The sequence below is a fragment of the Rhineura floridana genome, chromosome 21, assembly GCF_030035675.1.
Source record: "Rhineura floridana isolate rRhiFlo1 chromosome 21, rRhiFlo1.hap2, whole genome shotgun sequence".
NCBI lineage: Eukaryota > Metazoa > Chordata > Lepidosauria > Squamata > Rhineuridae > Rhineura > Rhineura floridana.
This window is the reverse complement of record NC_084500.1, coordinates 19,523,961-19,544,122: the sequence shown is the minus strand read 5'-3', so window position 1 is coordinate 19,544,122 and position 20,162 is coordinate 19,523,961. Positions and strand designations below refer to the sequence as shown.

The following is a 20,162-nucleotide window of genomic DNA, read 5'->3' as shown; positions in this document are numbered from 1 at the left end:
TCCACCAATTCCTGCAAAGGTTCTGCACGGCTTGTTGCAGAGAGCAAGCTTTTTTTGGGGGGGGCTGTCCACTCTCCCTGCTGCTGCCAGTTCCTTTATTACACTTAAGCAAGCATCTCTTAGCTAGGTGGCGAGTTTGGGGGCAGCAGTACAATGGCCCAGGACGGGGTGGATGGGGACTAGCTGTCTGTCTTTCCTGGTGACACTCTGCCGGCATGTGCCAGCTGTCACTGCAACTTTCCCTTGCCAAGGATCATAGCAGTGTGGCACAGGGCAGCTGGGGCTGACGGTTCCCCAGAAAGGCCTGTGGGGCCTCCCGGTGTGGCCCTGGGAGCTTGTCCCTGCGGCTGCAGTGGCCTGTGTGTGTGTGTGTGGCTGGGGTGTGCTGTGGGTACTGCTATGGAGAGAGAGAGAGGCTGAGTCACCGCGTGCCCTCGTGGTATCTCAGGGTGGAAACCAGAGTGCCCTTTGGCCGCCTGGCATTCCACGCAGCCTCTGCCAAAGCTATTGGGAGGGGCCTGTGTGCGCGCGCATGAGAGAGGCGATCTGGCCATCGGTGATGGGGGGTGACGGTACTCTTTCCAAGGCCCTCCGGGCAAGGCGAGGTACAACCGCAGGCCAGGACCCAAAGGTGGCCCTCCAGGCCTCTGTCTGGCCCTCAAAACTCTCCCCAGGCTACACCTCTTGCTAGGCCTGTTCTGCACCCTCCTTGAATGCTTCTGCTTGATAATGCCTCTTAATAACTCTGGATGGAGGACAGAGAGAGGCTGAGGAGTGCGTGTGTGGAAACGACGTTTGTGTGGCTGGGATGTCACTGTGCAAAGGTAACAGTCACATCCATTGCTCCGCCCACTTTACCTCTGGCCCCGCCCTCCAGTGGCAGCCCCCCTGCCCCCCCGAAGCTTCTCCAGGAGGGAATGTGGCCCTTTGGCTGACAAAAGGTCCCCCACCTCTAGAAGAAGGGACCTTCCCACCCCATACAGAGTTGTGACATGTAATTCATGTGTGGGATTTGTTTCCGTGGGACAGGGTAACAGAAGATGGGCTGCCTACTGAAGCCCTCTTAAGGTGTTGTAGTTTAAAACATAAAGTAAGCAAGTGGGGGGGCAGTGGAGTCAAGGACGTTAGTTCCACCACCACCCCTCATCTTCCATCCGATCCGCCCCCCCCCCGGTTAGTTAGAGGGTGGTCTTCTAGAGTAGGGAGCCTCCGGCATTCGTGAAGACTCCTCGTGCCTTTTAGACCTCTGGGCCCTGAAATGTGCACGGAGCCTTTGCAAGCACAGAAAGTCATGGAGGGTGGCGGGAGTGACACTCGACCCTGCTGCCCCCTCTCTCATGGGTTTATGTTGCCCTGAAGCGGAATGCTTGAAGAAGACTTTAGATGACCGTTAAAAGGGGGAGTAGACAAATCTGTGGAGGATAAAGTTGTTGATGGCTACTAGCCACAATGACTATGTCCTACCTCCCCTGTCGGAGGCAGGATGGCTGTGTAGGCCACTTACTTGGAATCGCAGGCGGGGAGAGTGCTGCTGTACACATCTCCTTCTGGCTTAGTTCTTTATGTAGAATTAATATCTTGACCTTTCTCCCAGAAGGAGCCCAGGGTGGCAGACAACAAGAGATAAAATACTAAAAACATCCTTAAAACAATTCCAGGGCAGATCCTTTTTGGGCTTCCCTTTGTCCGCTGTGAGGACTAGATGCTGTGGCCTGATCCAGGCATCAGACGCCTCTTTATCTCAGCCTTTACTCCCTCCGCCCTCTGTTTTGCAGGGTCTGTGCCAGACTGGTCTGGAAAGGCTTGGCTTTCCCTGCTGGGACCCCCCCCTCCTGGGTCCAGCCCCCAGCGTTCCCAACAGCTGCTGCTCCAGGATTCAAGTTTCCTGGAGCCCTCAGAGTTGTTTTTCATCTGTCCGGTGGCTTTGTTTGAAAAGCGCTAAAGCGTACAATGATAAGGAGCCCTAGGAAATATAGGAAAAGCCTTGCTGGGTTCTTCCAGCCCAAAAGTAGACTTCTGGCCGCCTCTGGAACGCCACAAGATCATGGTGGCAACATTTTTAAAAAAAGAATAAACTTTTGCAATAATTTTGAGCATGTCTGGTCGATTATTGCTTAGTTCAGATGACAGGAAGACTTCAGCGGGCTCCAGGTTCACACCTACAAGCAGGGTAGTAGGGGCAGATTGATTGATTGATTGATTGCATTTATAGCCCACCTTTTTTCTCCAAGGAGTTCAAGGTGGCGCGCATAATGTGAGGTTGGTTAGGCTGAGAGGCATCATGACGGGCCCAAGGTCAACCCAGTGAGCTTCATGGCTGACTGGGGAATTTGAACCCTGGTCTCCCAGGTCCTCGTCTAACACTCTAACCACTGCACCACACTGTGTCAGGCTGGGACCTTTGGGAGACCCAGCCTCAACCCTCCCCCCGCACTCAGCCACCACGAAGCTCGCTGGGTGACCCTGGGCCTCCTTGGTGGAAAGGGAAGATCAATATAAATCCCATCCAATCCCTGCTGGGGGCCATATTAATGAAATCTTGCCAGGAGTTCTGCAGTCTCCCGTTGTCTGGCCTAATTCGGTTCCGGAGCCTCCCTGTCTCCTTGATGCTGCCAGGACTGGAGTGTAACTTTGAAGGGCACCCGCCGAAAGACATGGATGGGGGGGGCTGTGGGCAACAGGGCAGGGCGAGGCCTGCCTGGCAGACGTGGCGTTAGGATTAGAAGGATTTGGCCCCGTTCCCAGTTAACTGTGGCTGCTACCGTTGGCTCCCACCTGTCCGTTTTCTCTGATTTCCCCCCCTCCAGGGGTGTGCCGCGGCAGGTGGTTTATGGGGCCAGCTGTGTCCCCCCCATGGAGGGAGGCTTGAGACAGATGGAGGGGATTAGAGGGCCTCCGCTTCCTCCCCCGCCCCCCTTGGCCGCCCAGGTGGAGGGACAGGGAGGGCTTGTCTGGCTGATGTGTTTGCCAGGAGCGCAGCCCAGGGAAGGGGTGTCCCGAATCCCCAACGCTGAGCCCCCTCTGGCGTGCCCTCCCTGTTGGATTACTGAGTGGGTCCCTGCCTGCTTGCATGAGCACAGGGACCTTGGAAACTGACTCGTATGGAGTCCTGTCAACACTTCACCTGGCTCAATATCATCCACACTGACTGGCAGCAGCCCTCCAGGGTTTTGGCCGGGGACAGTCCCAGGCCCTACCTGAGGCCCTTCTGCATGCAAAACAGGTGCTCCCACTGGGCCACACCCCTCTCTAAGCTGCCTTGTAGCAAGGGAGACCATTGTCTCTGTAGCTTAATATTATCTACACTGACCGGTAGCAGCTTCTTCAGAGTTTCAGACAGGAATCTTTCCCAGCCCTACCAGGAGATGCTGACAGGGACTGAGCGTGTCAAGCAGGTGCCCTGCCACCTGGCCTCTGGCCCTTTCCCCACGACCTTGCCATTGCTGGAAACCGCAGGAGAGGAGAGTTGCTCTTGCACTCAGGTCCTGTCCGCTTATGGGCTTCCCTTTGGGGGCATCTGGACTAGACGAGCCCCCTCCGGCCTGGTCCAGCAGCCAGGCTTTTTGGTTGACCCAGAAATGGCACACTGCCCCCTTCTCTGGATCTGATGCCCCTCTGCTGTAATTCTGGTTGGGACACGCGTGTGATTTTTGCATTGCGGTTTGTTCCATATCGGACTAGTTAAGCATCTGGAGAGGCAGCACGAATGACTGAGTAGATCTGGGAAAGGGTCTCCTGGGCCCATATGCAGCTTCGGCGCCGTCTCATGCTGTGTTGCCCCAGTTCTCTGCCTCTAAAATGGACCTAATTGTGAGACGGAGCAGTGTGTATCGTTATGGCCAGCGCAACAAAGACATCGGGGTCCTTTTGCAGTTTTTACCCCTGCCATCCTAAGCACACTGAACTGGGCAGTAAACCCAACTTGAACACAGCAAGGCTTAATTTCTGAGTAAACAGACATAGGACTGCATCTGTAACATATATATTGGTCAAGAGGAGTTGTGATGGTGTTGACATGGCTAGAATATTGGAATTCTGCAGGCAAAATGCATTCTCGGCTTTTCATTTTTTTTTTTTTTAAAAAGGTTTCTAGTCCTCAGTGCTGCAAGACAAGCTTGGAAGTCTGTGGGCGATGCCTGGTTTGGGGATATAGCACTCTGTGTAGCCCTTTGCCCCTTCCTATAAGTAGCAGAAATGTAATAACTTGTGCAAAATGCTGAGAAATGGGTGAACCAAGCGTTCATTGGCATAACATATCGAGGGTCACCAGGCCTGGCTGTTCTCTGTATATATGCAGCCTACCGCACTGACTTTAATAGAGGGGGCCCTTAACTGAGGAGCCATTGGCTGAGCTGCTGTGATGTCACGGAGCTCCGGGGAGTGCCAGCTTTTCAACCTCTTGCTTCTTCCTCCTGCAGTGAAGGCGTCTTCAAGTGTCCAGAGGACCAGCTGCCTCTCGACTATGCCAAGGTGAGTTCCTCACCTCCACTAGGCCTCCTGGTCTATTAGTCAGAAGCTCTGTCGGAGGAGCTGCCTTCGTCCCAGCTTATTCCTCTTGCCTGTCTCTTCCGCTAATGACGCTTGGACTATAAGCTCCGTGGGGCAGAGACGTCTCTTGTCTTCTGGTTCTTGACTTAGTCAGCTTGCCTGGCGCCTATGCCACTGTCACCTCAGTGCCACACTTTTTTATGCTTCTTTAGGCCTCTTTATTTTTTAATGACGTGGTTTGATCTTTTACTATGCTTTTAAATCAGTCTCTTTTCCCACAGAAGTGACCCAAAGCAACTTACGTTAAAACCAGGAAAAAACAAACACAATCAGTAATCATAATACCCTAAAATACCCTAATCATTAGAGTAAGGGTATTTTAGGGTATTATTATTACTGATTATTATTACTGATTATTTATTATTAAATAATGATACCCTAACCCGCCCCACTAAAAGAGGCCACCAGGAGCTGAGGCCCTACGCATGAAGGACAGGGAAGGACGTATTGGTGGCAGAGTCGCTCTATACGTGAAAGAAGGCATTGAATCCAGCAAGCTCGAAACCCCAAAAGAGGCAGACTCCTCCACAGAATCGTTGTGGGTGGTGATACCGTGCCCCAGGAGGGACTTAATACTGGGAACGATCTATCGTCCCCCTGATCAAAATGCTCAGGGAGACCTTGAGATGAGATATGAAATTGAGGAAGCATCCAAACTAGGAAAGGTGGTAGTAATGGGTGACTTCAACTACCCGGACATAGACTGGCTGCATATGTGTTCCAGTCATGACAAAGAAGCAAAGTTTCTAGATATTCTAAATGACTATTCCCTAGATCAGTTGGTCATGGAACCGACCAGAGGAACGGCAACCCTGGACTTAATCCTCAGTGGGGACCGGGACCTGGTGCGAGATGTAAGTGTTGTTGAACCGATTGGGAGCAGTGACCACAGTGCTATTAAATTAAACATACATGTAACTGGCCAATTGCCAAGAAAATCCAACACGGTCACATTTGACTTCAAAAGAGGAAACTTCACAAAAATGAGGGGATTGGTAAAAAGAAAGCTGAAAAACAAAGTCCAGAGGGTCACATCACTCGAAAATGCTTGGAAGTTGTTTAAAAACACTATATTAGAAGCTCAACTGGAGTGCATACCGCAGATCAGAAAAGGTACCGCCAGGGCCAAGAAGATGCCAGCATGGTTAACGAGCAAAGTCAAGGAAGCTCTTAGAGGCAAAAAGTCTTCCTTCAGAAAATGGAAGTCTTGTCCGAATGAAGAAAATAAAAAAGAACACAAACTCTGGCAAAAGAAATGCAAGAAGACAATAACGGATGCTAAAAAAGAATTTGAGGAGCACATTGCTAAGAACATAAAAACCAACAACAAAAAATTCTATCAATACATTCAAAGCAGGAGACCATCTAGGGAGACAATTGGACCCTTGGATGATAAGGGAGTCAAAGGTGTACTAAAGAACGATAAGGAGATTGCAGAGAAGCTAAATGAATTCTTTGCATCTGTCTTCACAGTGGAAGATATAGGGCAGATCCCTGAACCTGAACTAACATTTGCAGGAAGGGATTCTGAGGAACTGAGACAAATAGTGGTAACGAGAGAGGAAGTTCTAAGCTTAACGGACAATATAAAAACTGACAAATCACCGGGCCCAGATGGCATCCACCCGAGAGTTTTCAAAGAACTCAAAGGTGAAATTGCTGATCTGCTAACTAAAATATGTAACTTGTCCCTCGGGTTCTCCTCCGTGCCTGAGGACTGGAAAGTGGCAAATGTAACACCAATCTTCAAAAAGGGATCCAGAGGGGATCCCGGAAATTACAGGCCAGTTAGCTTAACTTCTGTCCCTGGAAAACTGGTAAAAAGTATTATTAAAGCTAGATTAACTAAGCACATAGAAGAACAAGCCTTGCTGAAGCAGAGCCATCATGGCTTCTGCAAGGGAAAGTCCTGTCTCAGTAACCTATTAGAATTCTTTGAGAGTGTCAACAAGCATATAGATAGAGGTGATCCAGTGGACATAGTGTACTTAGACTTTCAAAAAGCGTTTGACAAGGTACCTCACCAAAGGCTTCTGAGGAAGCTTAGCAGTCATGGAATAAGAGGAGAGGTCCTCTTGTGGATAAGGAATTGGTTAAGAAGCAGAAAGCAGAGAGTAGGAATAAACGGACAGTTCTCCCAATGGAGGGCTGTAGAAAGTGGAGTCCCTCAAGGATCGGTATTGGGACCTGTACTTTTCAACTTGTTCATTAATGACCTAGAATTAGGAGTGAGCAGTGAAGTGGCCAAGTTTGCTGACGACACTAAATTGTTCAGGGTTGTTAAAACAAAAAGGGATTGCGAAGAGCTCCAAAGACCTCTCTAAACTGAGTGAATGGGCGGAAAAATGGCAAATGCAATTCAATATAAACAAGTGTAAAATTATGCATATTGGAGCAAAAAATCTTAATTTCACATATACGCTCATGGGGTCTGAACTGGCGGTGACCGACCAGGAGAGAGACCTCGGGGTTGTGGTGGACAGCACGATGAAAATGTCGACCCAGTGTGCGGCAGCTGTGAAAAAGGCAAATTCCATGCTAGGGATAATTAGGAAAGGTATTGAAAATAAAACAGCCGATCTCATAATGCCGTTGTATAAATCTATGGTGCGGCCGCATTTGGAATACTGTGTACAGTTCTGGTCGCCTCATCTCTAAAAGGATATTATAGAGTTGGAAAAGGTTCAGAAGAGGGCAACCAGAATGATCAAGGGGATGGAGCGACTCCCTTACGAGGAAAGGTTGCAGCATTTGGGGCTTTTTAGTTTAGAGAAAAGGCGGGTCAGAGGAGACATGATAGAAGTGTATAAAATTATGCATGGCATTGAGAAAGTGGATAGAGAAAAGTTCTTCTCCCTCTCTCATAATACTAGAACTCGTGGACATTCAAAGAAGCTGAATGTTGGAAGATTCAGGACAGACAAAAGGAAGTACTTCTTTACTCAGCGCATAGTTAAACTATGGAATTTGCTCCCACAAGATGCAGTAATGGCCACCAGCTTGGATGGCTTTAAAAGAAGATTAGACAAATTCATGGAGGACAGGGCTATCAATGGCTACTAGCCATGATGGCTGTGCTCTGCCACCCTAGTCAGAGGCAGCATGCTTCTGAAAACCAGTTGCCGGAAGCCTCAGGAGGGGAGAGTGTTCTTGCACTCGGGTCCTGCTTGCGGGCTTCCCCCAGGCACCTGGTTGGCCACTGTGAGAACAGGATGCTGGACTAGATGGGCCACTGGCCTGATCCAGCAGGCTCTTCTTATGTTCTTATGTTAAGGGCCAAACGCCCGAGTAAAAAAGTCTCTGTTATACTCAGCCCTCTGCCTCTCCTTCCCCCGGCTCCTGATTTTTTGGGGGTCTGTGCTTTATCAATTTTGCCCTCCCCCTTCCAGATCTATCCAGACCCTGAGCTGGAGACGCAGGTGCTGAGCCTGACGATCCGTTGCATACACAGCGAGGAGGGCTGCCGCTGGAGCGGGACCATCCGGCATTTGCAGGTGAGGAGGTCGACTGCAAAGCAGGGGTGGGGGGCCTATTGGGGCCTTCCAGGCTTGGCTGGCCTGCGGCGTCCATCACCCTTGCCCATTGGGCAGGCTGACTGTTGGGAGGTGGAGTCCAGCAGCGCCTGGAGGGTGGCCCCAGTCCCTGTCGTGGATCCTCCGCATGCATGACGACGTGGGTGGCAAAGAGGACCCTTGGCTGGCAAGGGCGGAGGGCTGGTGGAACACAGGAGGCTGTGTTGATCCTGAGTCAGACCATGGGTCCATCTAGCTCAATATGCTCTGCACTGACAGGCAGCAGCTCTCCCGGGCTGCAGGCAGGAGGTCTTACCCTAGCCCTATGTGGAGATGCTGATGGGGATTGCATCTGGGACCATTTACACGCAACACAGGTGTCCTACCAGAGACTTGTGGCCTGTCTGCTAAGAATAAGATTCTAGTCCTCTTGGTTCAGAGTAAAGGGTTGAAATAGCAATGTAGGAAGCTGCTTATACTGACTCAGGCCATCGGTCTGTCTAGTTCAGCATTGCCTGCACTGACTGGCAGTGGCTCTCCAGGATCTTAGGCAGGAGTCTTTTCCCCCCCAACTCTGCCTGGCGATGCTGTCGGGGGTGGAACCTGGGACCTCCTGCATGCAAAGCGGGCTCTGCCCCTGGGCTACGGCCCTTTCCCTGACTCATGGCTGGCGACCCTGGGAGTGAAAGGGTGGGGGTGGTGAAGGCCCACCGAAACGGAGCCTGCCTCCTCTCCCGTCCCCCAAATGACTGCCTCTCTCCTCCTCCTGCCCCCCCCCCCAGGCACACCTTGGGACGTGCAGCTACAACGTGGTCCCCTGCCCCAACCGCTGCGGGGCCAAGCTGAGCCGCCGGGACCTGCCCCCCCACGTGCAGCACGACTGCCCCCAGCGCCACCTCAAGTGCGAGTTCTGCGGAGCTGACTTCACGGGAGAAGCCTATGAGGTGAGGAGGCGGGGCCTGTCAGGCAGGAGGCGGGGCCTCCAGGTCTTAGGGCGAAACGGGACACCAGCGGGGTGGAGGAGGAAGGCGAGGATCGTCTTCTTCCTCTGGTTTAGCTGTGCCTTTCTGGCATTTGGTCATATCTGGGCCTCTGTCCCGGTTTCTTCTGAACCAGCCTGGGCTTCTGTGCGGCTGAACTTAATCACGCAGGGCTTGGAATCCACTTCCCTTGTCGGGATTTGGGCCATCTTCCAAAAAGGCAACCCCCCCCCCCCCGGCACTCGCTGTTTTTGTGTACTTGGAAGAGCCATTGGTTGAGCTGCTGTGATGTCACAGAGCTGCTGAGAATGTCAAGGAGCCTCTTTCACTCCCTGGGTGGGAACAGTCGGCATCAGAATGTCAACACATTTGCTGGGTTTTTTTTGGGGGGGGGTGTTTTTTGCAAGGGAACTGAGAGGTCACTTTGGCTCAGATTTTGTTTAAAAAAAGAAACAGGCAGGGCCTGGAGAAAGAGGAAAGTTGGAAAGGAGGAGCCAGACCCCACAGCCTCGGAGACCGGAGCGCTGGCCGTGTGCTAGTTTGGCATAGTGTTTGTTGTGAACGCATCCCGATGTAGCACCCGGTTCTGTTGCCATGTTTATTTTCTGATTTGTCAGTCAGCTTGAGCAAACGGTGGGAGATGCATATATATATAATATATAAGAAGTAAATAAGAACTGCAGACCAGCACGCACGTGTGTCTGCAATTATTATTTATGGATTATATATTGTTGTTTATGTGTGTGTGAGACTGCTGCTCTTTGTAACTATCGTTCAGTGATTTATTGCCATGTCTCTCTTCTTACTTGCTTTTGGTGTAAACCATCCTGTGGCCTGTGCAAAGTGTGGTACATAAACCCACCGAAATAAATAAAATAAAATTATATTTATTTATTTATTTATTTTATTAAATTTCTATACCGCCCCATAGCCGAAGCTCTCTGGGCGGTGTACAAACTAAAACTTCCATCTACAATTAAAACACATATTTAAACAATTTTAAAACTACATCCAAATTTCAAAATTGTAAACATTTGAAGACAGACAAAAACACATATTAAAATACTAAATATTAAAATACTAAAATGCTAAAATGCCTGGGAGAAGAGGAAAGTTTTAACCTGGCGCCGAAAGGATAGTCATGTTGGCGCCAGGCGTGCCTCGTCAGGAAGATCATTCCACAATTAAATGAAGGCCAGGGAGATTCTGAGTGAAGGGGAGTGGACCTTCCTAAGTCCATTTGTTTTTAAATATATTTTTACTGTGTTCTTACTTGTTGTTTTCTGCCTTGGGATCCTTTTGGGAGGATATACATTTAATAAATAATAATAATCTTTTGAAGAAACCAGCCAGATCTTTGGGCCTCTAGGGCTGAATCGCTTCTCTCAAGCCTGTGAAATCCTGGGCATCCTTCACAGCAGCGTTTTACGGTGTACTCAGCCAGAGTCTTTATCTGTGTAGTCCAGCATAGTCTGCTCTGACAGGCAGCAGCTCTCCAGGTTTTCAGGAAGAGCAGGGTCTTTCTGATCATTTTAACTGGAGATGCTTCTAGAGATTCAAATAGAGGAAAAAAGGAGGCTGCCTTAATACCGAGTCACAAGATTGGCCTCTCTAGCTTAGTACTGTCGGCACTGACTGGCAGCAGCTCTCCAGGTTTTCAGGGAGGGAGTCATTCACCCAGCCCTACCTGGAGATTCCATTGGGACTCAGCCTGGGACCTTCTGCATGCAACGCAGGGGCTGCACTGCTGGACGATGGCCCTTCCCTTGGATTCCAGTCCTCATGAAGTCCTGGTTGCTGGCAGCAGGTCACAGGAGGCTCTGCCGCTGAGGCTAGTCGGGATCATAGCAAGCCGCCTTATACTCAGCCAGACCACTGCTCCACCTAGCTCAGTGCTGTCTGCACTGACTGGCAGGGGCTCTCCAGGGTTTCAGGCGGGGTCACTCCAAGCCTTACCTGGAGATGCTGTTGGAGACAGCTTCAGACCTTCTACGTGCCAAGCAGGAGCTCATCCAGGCAGGCAGGCCCCTTTCATGCCCCCTCATTTCCTCCACCCTCTCTATTAACCATTTATCTCCCTGTCTTGCTTTTGCCCCCTCTCTCCCCCCTCCTTTGCCCGCCCCCCAGGATCACCAGGGCGTCTGTCCACAGGAGAGTGTCTACTGTGAACAGAAGTGTGGTGCGCGGATGATGCGCAGGTTGCTCTCTCAGCACATGCTTTCCGAGTGCCCCAAGCGCACGCAGCCCTGCACCTACTGCGCCAAGGAGTTCTTGTACGACACCATCCAGGTGAGTCTCAGGGCCGAGGGGGAGGCAGGGGAGATGCATCATGGGTGCCTTGCAGGCTGGAAGACAGCAGCAACCTCTGAAAGCTTGAGAAAGAGGATATAGCCGAGGCATTCTATTCTTGCTCAGTCTCCTGGCTTAAGTGGCTTTAAGAGGAGATTAGGGAGCAACAAAGCAAAAGCCCAAGTGGGAGCAGCAACAAATAGTTGCAGCGTGGACTGCTGCTCCTGTTCAAGGCTGGCTGGAACTTTGCCCTTTCCAGGATACTCCGTTTCATTCCCATACCACCAGGATGCTCTGCTCTGTTCCATTTTTTAAACTACGTCTGCAGACCTTGGGGTTCTTCACGGCTGCTGAGACCTCCCTCTTTTGAGTGGGGTGGGGCAGTCTTTGCTAAATAAGCAACATGATTCACGGCCTGAAGATTGAAATTGGTATACATGGTGATGATTCGTGGAGGTTTCTCAGTGGCTATGATAGTTAAGCCGAACCTCCCTGTGCAGTGGCAGTCTATCACTAAATACCAATCCCGTGTTGCTTTTGAATGAGAGAGTTTTATTGCATATTTTAATGATGGGCATTTGTTTTAGCGTTTGTGTAATGGTTTTTTATGCTTTGTCAACTGCTCTTAGGAGCCTATTTTGGCGTTAAGTGGTGTATAAGTCAATTAGTCCATCCATTGTCATTGTCAGCTTGGGGACAAGCAGAGGGTGGAGCTTTCTAGAGGCATCCTGGAAAGAGGATGCTTGATTGGACTGACCTATCTAAGCCTCCCCCCCGCAACTGTCACGGAAGCTAAAACATTTGCATCCCCCCCCCCGCTTATTGCACCATCCTCACCCCCTTCCAACCTGGCTGCCTGTTTGGTAAGGGAAGAGAGGCTTGGGCAGATTTGGCCCAGGTGGCTGATCAATGTAGGCGATGCTCTGTCTTGCTCTCCAAGGCACAGCACTTGCCTTCTTAAATCATCCCTTTATCCTTTTTCTTAAAAAGCAGCTTCTAGCCCTCGTTGTAGGCGAGTGTTTTGGATTTTTTAAAATGTAGACACCAACGGTGGCCCATACTTCTGAATGCGTCCGTGTTTGTTAAAGGGGCTGACATGCCCTTCACATTCTGTGCCACCCCCTGTCTCCTTAGAACCACGAATACCAATGCCCGCGTTATCCTGTGCCTTGTCCGAACCAGTGTGGGGCGCCCAGCATTGCCAGGGAAGACCTCAGCGGGCACCTGAAGGACAACTGCACCACGGCGCTGGCGCTCTGCCCCTTCAAGGAGGCTGGTTGCAAACACCGGGTAAGGCCCTCCTTCCCCCTCTCACCCGCTCCTGTATTACCACTCGCTGGCCTGCCCCCGCCAGGGGTCCAGCCCCAGTTATCCATCAGCCACACACTCCTTCGTTCCCCACGGTGGTGCAAGCCCTGTCACAGCTACTGTCTTCACACAGCCAGCTCCTCCTTTCTGCGACGGCTGCCTTCCTCCTTAAGGACATCGGAAGGGCCTCATGGCTCAGGCCAGTGGCCCACCTAGCCCAGCATCCCGTGCTCACTGGGAAGCCCACAAGCGGGACCTGGGCACAAGAGGACTCCATCGTGGCTAGTAGCCCTTGAGAGCCTTTTCCTCCGTGGATTTATCTAGTCCTCTTTTAAAGATATCAGAGCTGGTGGCCTCTTGAGGGAGCAGATTCCGCGGCTTAACTCTGTGCTGCGTGCAGAAAAAGTTCTTCCTTTTGTCTGTGCTGAATCTCCCAATATTCAGCTTCATTCATTGGATGTCCATGAGTTCTACTGTTATGAGAGAGGGAGAAAAACTTTTCTCTATCTCTGTCAGCCTGCTCTGACAGACAGACAGGCAACACCGACACTTCAGAACTCCCTGCCACTTGACATCAGGCAGGCAACTTCACTTGATTATTTTCAGCACCTGCTTAAAACATTTTTGTTTAGGCAAGCCTACCCAGACATACAGACGCTGACGTGTATTAATTTCTTTTTAGCCTACTGCTGTTTCAGTTGTTGTTTAAAATGTTTTTAATTATTTGTTTTTCACGGATAATTTTAATGTTTTTTGTAAACTGCTTAGAGGTTGCTACAATTAAGCGATATATGGATAAAATTAAATAAAATGAACTCTCAGCCTAGCCTACCTCACAGGGTTTTTGTTGTGAGGATCATATGAAGGTGTGCCACTTAGAGCTCCTTGGAAGAAAGGTGGGATGGAAGGGACATTTACAGGCGGCCCTTTCCCTTCCAACCTAGATAAATGTAGCAACAAATGTATTTATTTATTAAAATATTTGTAAGCCACGCTTTTCATAAAAGTATATCAAGGTGGCATTACAACATACAGAAACATGATAGAATTTAAAACCAATAAAATTGTTAAAAAGAGTAATAAAAGCATCCATAAGTACTGCAGTGGTTGGAAAAGAAAATTCATATTAAAAGGCCTGTTTAAAAAGTTTGGTTTCCAAGAGACACCTGAAAGAAAGGCGGGATGGTTCCTGCCGAACCTCTAGTGGCAGGGAGTTCCACAGGCCGTGGGGGCGCGGGATGAGACCACGCAGCCCAGGCCTGGGAACACAGGAAGCTGCTGTATGTGGAGTCAGACCATTGGCCCGTCTAGCTCACGGTTGCCTACACTGACTGGCAGCAGCAGCTGTCTCGGTTTCAGGCAGGGGTCCCTCCCAGCCCGACCTGGGGATGCTTTCAGGGATTGAACCTGGGGGGCCTTCTGAATGCAAGGGAGGAGCACTACCTCTGAGCTATGGCCCTTCGCCTCTTCTAAACAGAGGCATCCCTCCACCGCGCATATGCAGTGGGGCCTGCCACTTCTTAGGGCAGGGCTGGGGCACTTCCTGGACTGTCAGCCGTGCTGGCTGTTGGGAGTTCAGCGGCACCTGAAGAGCCACGGTTCCCCATCCCCGGGGTAGTCAAATGCCAGGGCCGGTGGCCCACCTCCCTACGCAAGACAACTCCCGATGTCCTGTGGTCTCTTCTCAGTGCCCGAAGGTGTCAATGGGTCGCCACCTGGACGAGAACACCAAGCTCCACCTGGGCCTGATGTGTGCCCTGGTGGTGAGGCAGCGGCAGGAGCTGGGGGAACTGCGCCGCGAGGTGGAGGAGCTGGCGGTGGGCAGCGACGGCGTCCTGATCTGGAAGATTGCTGACTACGCCCGGAAGCTGCAAGAGGCCAGGGCCCGCAGCAATTACGAGTCCTTCAGTCCCCCCTTCTACACTCACCGCTACGGCTACAAGCTCCAAGTGTCGGCCTTCCTCAACGGCAACGGGAGCGGCGAAGGCAGCCACCTCTCGGTCTACATCCGGGTGCTGCCCGGCCAGTACGACAACCTTTTAGAGTGGCCCTTTGCCTACCGCGTCACCTTCTCCCTCCTGGACCAGAGCGACCCCTCTCTCTCCAAGCCGCAGCACATCACCGAGACCTTCCTCCCGGACCCGGCCTGGAAGAACTTCCAGAAGCCTGGATCGGGCCGCACCTCCCTGGACGAGAGCCTGCTGGGGTTCGGCTATCCCAAGTTCATCTCCCATGAGGACATCAAGAAGCGCAATTATGTGAGGGCCAACGCTGTCTTCATCAAGGCGTCCGTGGAGATCCCCCAGAAAATTCTCTCTTGAGCCGCTGTGTAGACCTGTCCCCCAGCAGCTGGGGACATTTCAAAGGCTGGGTTAGATCAGGGGGTCTTGCCTGGGGACCTCTCTTGGAAATACTGTCTCCCACTGAAATTGCCCTTCAGAGTCCTGAACTCTGGAGTGATTCTTGATTTCCCCCCCCCAAATGGTGCTAAGTGCTACAGGCCAAGGAGGAAGCCCAGGTGAGCTTGAGACCCTTTCCTTTCCCCCCGAGCAGCTGGGCTGCCTCTACCCCCGGCCCCAAATCCACTAGTCCTCCTTCCTGAGCATCTCATCCTGGTCTTGGACCAGGTTCTTGCTTGAGGGGCAGGAAGAACCTTTGGAAGCCTTGACTCAGTGGAGTCAGGATGCCACCAAGAGAGGGTTCAGGTCTCCGCTTCTGTGATGAGCTGGTCTTGTACTTGATCCCGCCTTCCCCCTCCCTGCCCGCCTGCCAGAAGCCAGCATATTCCCAGCCTTGGTCCTGGGCTGTGCGTTGCCCCGGGGAAACGGGCCGGGCCGTTCTGGTCCCTCAGGGATGCCCACGCAATCACGGGACCCTCTTGCTTTTGCAACCAGCTTCAGAAGGTTGACTTCCACCCCACTTAGCTGGGTAAAGGGAGCGGCTCTGCTCGTGACGCTGCCGGCTCCCTTTGTCCTTGTGCCTGATAACCTTCGGAACCCTTTGCCTCCCACTCAGTTGCCTGGATCGATCTCCTGTTCAGTGGAGGGGGCGGGCGGAGCCCTGTTCTGACCTTACTCCACCAAAGAGCCATATTTTCGAAGGTGAGCCTCAGAATCTCTGAGTGGGGCTGGTGCTCCTTCATTCAGGGCCCTGCGGGGTGTCTTCCTGGGACTGTGTTTTTTGGATCAGTTTTTGCCTGCAGGGGTGCTTGGGAACAGTTAACAGTCTCTGTTCCCATCTCTCTCTTACTGTGTTTTTTTTAATAAACAATTCAGTGTATTTATTAACCAGTCTCTGTTTCTTATAATTATTATTGTATTATTATTGGTTAAATTTATATCCTGTCCTTCTTCCCAAAGGGAGCCCAGGGCAGCGAGCAAATGACAAAGCCACTAGAAACATCTTAAAAACAAAACATCTTGGGGAAAAATAGTTCCAGCGCGAACGCAGACTGGGATAAGGTCTCTACTTAAGAGGCTTGTTGAAAGAGGAAGGTCTTCAGTAGGTGCCAAAAAGATAACAGAGACGACGCCTGTTTAATATTTAAGGGTACAGAGTTCCACAGGGTAGGTGCTGCCACACTAAAGGTCCGCTTCCTATGTCGTGCAGAACGGACCTCCTGATAAGACGGTATCTGCAGGAGGCCCTCGCCTGCAGAGCACAGTGATCGACTGGGCATATAAGGGATAAGACGGTCTTTCTGCTGTGCGTGTGTAGACATTTCCATACAAAGCAACCAGTTTGAAAAGTTTGTCTTGCTGGTGGGTTGGGGGGGTGACATGGTAGTTGGCAGCTGTGCACCCCCTCTTGAGCGCGGTGTTTTGTGTCAGCCCTTTGGTTGCCAGCAATAAAGAGCAATCTTCAGGGCTCGCGCACACACACTACTAGGGGAGCCCCTGCTTTGAGTGCAGAAGGTCCCCGCTTCAATCCGCAAGGGCATCTCCAGGTAGGGCGGGGAATTGTCCCCTGTCGGAACCCCCTGGAGAGCTGCTGCCAGCCAGTGAATGCTCTGGCTCAGAATAAGGCAGCCTCCTGCGTTCCTGTCTTGACAGCGTTCCCAGCCTCCAGCTGTTGTCCTTCGCTCCAGCCTCATATTGTGGGAGAGTAAGGTGGGGGGGCGTTGTAGCCAGAAGTGTCCTGCCTGTGAGCTGCTCAGTGTTTGCACATTCAGGGTGGGATGTTTGACTTTCTTGGCATCATCCAGCTCTTTAAAATTAGCCCCTTGCAGAACCTCCTTGGACTGCAATTTCCTTCTGGTTTTCTCCCTGGAGGCCAGAGCCGGGCGGTGGAGGTGGGGCCAGGCCTCCGGGGTCTTTGCTGTGTTGTGTCCAGCTCTGGAGATGCTCGTTTCGTTCCAAACATATCGTGTGTTTTTGAGTTGCAACCACATTCTGTGGGTTTTGGGGGGAGGGCCTTGGATGTGTAATAGTTTGGATTCCTTCTCCCTGGTGCCGGGACGGTTTTAGCTGCCTGTGTGCAAGTCTTGGAAGACGTACGCTGAAAGTGTCCCTTTTTGGAACTAGCGTTCTTTTCAGCTCAGTCTTCCTGTCTGCAATCCTAGGGTAATAAATCAGGCCTAGCTTATAGGATTAGTAGGATAATGATGTGGCATGCTTGAACAGCTATGTAAATCCTAAATATTACTGCAGGATTGGGGTCCAGGCCTCTCACCCCTTGTCTCCCCAGAGAGGAAGCCAAGAAAGGCTGCAGGTCAGTAACAGAGCATGTGGTTTGCGTGCAAAAGGTCCCTGGTTTGATCCTTAATTCAGAACCATGAGGACTGGAACCTCAACTTTGCTTGTAGGGGAGCTCCATATCCTTCATCCTGCCCTGGAACTACAATGGCTTCTATACGCAGCTCGATCGATGAATGCTTTGGTCTCGGGGTGCGTTAGCAATGGGGCATTTGGACCCACAAGCTAATGTGAAGCTTTCCTGGAGTGGGGGATTGCTGTAATACACATTGTTTTTAGGGTCTTGTCCCCACCCCCATGGATTGGTGGGTTTTTTTAAAAGAGGGACTGTTGCTCAGGAATAGTGCCCAGTTGTATGTAGAAGGTCCCAGGCTTCCATTAAAATCCCCTCTCTGCCTGAAGTTGTGAACATCCGTTGCCACTTTATTTTATCATTGCATCGATATCCCAGTTTGTCCTCTGTGGAGCTCAAGGTGGTGCATAAACATGGTTATTCCCCTCCCAATTTTACCCTCACAACAACCCTGGTGAGGTAGGTTAGGCTGAGAGACAGTGACTGTCCCACAGTCACTCTGTGAGATTCATGGCCAAGCAGGGCTTTGAACCCTGGTCTTGCAGGTCCCAGCCCGACACTCTAAAACCACGACACTATGCTGCCTCTCCATATTGGAATTGACGATATTGGGTTGAATGGGCACAAGCACAGCTTTTGTCCAGATATGAGACAGTTCCCTGCAGTTCCCAAGGAGCCAGAGGTGCGTACGTGGTCACGTTGGGTTTAGAAATATCTTGCAGAGAAAGAGGATGAAGAAAAGCTGTGCTGTGTCAACAGGTAATCTTGAATATCTGTGATGGATTGACTGTGTACCCAAGCAAGGTTTGTGTGTTTAGTCACCTTTTACTGGCACTAAGACAGTAGTATCTTTGTACTCTGGACTGAATTGTGGGCTCTCGCCAGCTCTGCGCTACCTGGGGGCTGTCAGTGGTTGCCAAGGGCTCCCAGCTAGTGCTGTCGCCTTCTGGCTCCTCTTGAGAGGGAGGCGAGTAACCTCTTCCGCATTGCAGATGCTTCACCTGTGAGTCAGACCTGGGTGGGATGAGCTTCAGGTTGCCCGTAAATGGAAGGAGGGCTGGGCCGCCATCGCTGATGGGCCTTCTTCTTTGGCTGCCCATCTGTTGCCTGTGTCGAAGGCTGACTTGACCCTTCACCCTGGGAAGGCTAAAATAAAAATGTCTGTCTGTGCCCCGGAGATAGCCAAATTCTACAGTGAGAAAACAAAAAATTAGGCAGCACTCTGGGCCAAAGCGTACGAGATGCCGTTTCAAGCAATTTGCCGTTCCACAAAATGGCTTTTTAAAAAGGAGCCGCTGGGTGCAAGGGCACCCGGTTTGGATCAGGGCCTTGGTAGGGGAGCTTTAATCCTTTGCATCCTGCTGTGGTCCTGATCCGAATCAAGGGGAGGGGGGATGTAAGCCTAGCTTATAGGCCTGCAAAGAGATAATTGCATGAATAAAGTGTGTTTTTCTACTACGGGTTTGTATCCAAGTAAGTTTTACTCTGAGTAGACCCAAGTTAATCATGTTGCTTGTTTTCAATGGATCTACTCTGAGTAGGATTAGCACAGGATTCAACCCTGGGTTTGGCCCGCAAGCTTTGCTTGCAGACAGTCCCCAGTTAACTCCTGGGAAGCATCTCCAACGAAAAAAGGTCAGGTAGCTGGTGATGGAGAGAGGCCCTTCTTCAGGATCTGCCTGAGGTCCTGGAGGGGCGCTGCCAGCCAGAGCAGGCAAGAATTGGCTAGATGGGCCAACATTCCTGAAAGCAGGTGATCTGTAAAACCCATGCAGCCTCCACAACCCTCAATCTCTTTGGCTGATTGCATATATTTATATTTCCTTGGTCCAAAGAGTGAGTTGAGTGTCCCTTAAAGAACCAAGGACAGATGCCATAAAGGGGGTGGGGGTCAAATTCCTCTCCAAGAAAAGCCAAAGGCTGCAGGTGATACAAAGATCCTTGAAAGAGGAAACTGGGGCCCAGCGGCTATCGAAATCCCAAAGTTGTTCCAGCAAATCTTTTCCCTTTGAGGAAAAGGCACAGGCTGCATCTTGTTGCATGCCTGAGCTGTATCCAGAATGACAAAATGGTCAGAGCAGCCAGAGCCAAATGATGCAATGTGGGGAAAGGTGTGTAGGATCGGGTACAATCCTAAATCCTCAGGGTGGACCACTACATTCCCTGGTGCAAGGTGTTTTTAAAGCCTCTTGGTGTTAAGATTGGCAGAGTGGGGGCCCTTTTGGTAGTTCCACCCCCCCTCAGATGTTTGGTGGGAGGCAGCCCAGGAGACTGCTTTCTCTGAGACAACCCCTAAGACTAAGTTGTGAAATATATTATGTGGGTGTATTTTACAACCTGCCCTATTCTTCGGCTTGTAAATTGTTTTAGCTGGTTTTAATTTTGTATTTGGTGGGATGTGAACATTGACTGTTTGTTTCACGTGCTGATTCTGGCAAGGAGAAGTTAGGTCAGTGGTTTTAATACCAGGGTTTTTTTTGGTGAGTGTTAGATAAGATTTAGATTGGGAAGGGCAGTCGCGGAGCCTCTGCTTCGCAAGTAAATGACCCTAGGTTCAGTCCCCGATGGCATCTCTGGGTAGGGCTGGGAATGTCTCCTAGTCTGAAACCTTAGAGAGCTGCTGCCAGTTGGTGTAGGTAATACTGAGGTGCATGGACTAAGGGTCCATGACTCAGTATAAGGCAGCGACCATCATTCCTATGATTTGTCATTTTGATGTTTAGAGGAGTGGTCAACATTTAGCCCAAGGGACATCCAG

The 20,162-nt window shown here is 50.9% G+C and overlaps 2 protein-coding genes across 5 annotated transcripts in view; both read left to right on the top strand.

Annotated features, from left to right (window-relative positions):
* Nucleotides 1–8,929, top strand: part of NEK8 (NIMA related kinase 8) — a 49,569-nt gene extending 40,640 nt beyond the window's left edge. For 3 of the 4 annotated variants that reach the window (XM_061604648.1, XM_061604652.1, XM_061604647.1), the window contains exons 15-17: nucleotides 4,419–4,470; nucleotides 7,938–8,042; nucleotides 8,843–8,929. In XM_061604648.1, coding sequence (XP_061460632.1) covers nucleotides 4,419–4,470; nucleotides 7,938–7,974 — 89 coding nt within the window. In that variant the 3' untranslated portion in view covers nucleotides 7,975–8,042; nucleotides 8,843–8,929. Of the gene's footprint in view, nucleotides 1–4,418; nucleotides 4,471–7,937; nucleotides 8,043–8,842 lie in introns of those variants that run through there. The other variant, XM_061604649.1, reaches the window with a different exon arrangement.
* A 433-nt stretch (nucleotides 8,930–9,362) lies between these two features.
* Nucleotides 9,363–15,928, top strand: TRAF4 (TNF receptor associated factor 4). The gene is made up of 4 exons (XM_061604653.1): nucleotides 9,363–9,376; nucleotides 11,168–11,329; nucleotides 12,464–12,619; nucleotides 14,326–15,928. The coding sequence occupies exons 2-4, from the start codon at nucleotides 11,228–11,230 to the stop codon at nucleotides 14,956–14,958; spliced, it is 891 nt and encodes a 296-aa protein (XP_061460637.1). The 5' UTR covers nucleotides 9,363–9,376; nucleotides 11,168–11,227; the 3' UTR covers nucleotides 14,959–15,928.
* Nucleotides 15,929–20,162: the final 4,234 nt, after the last annotated feature.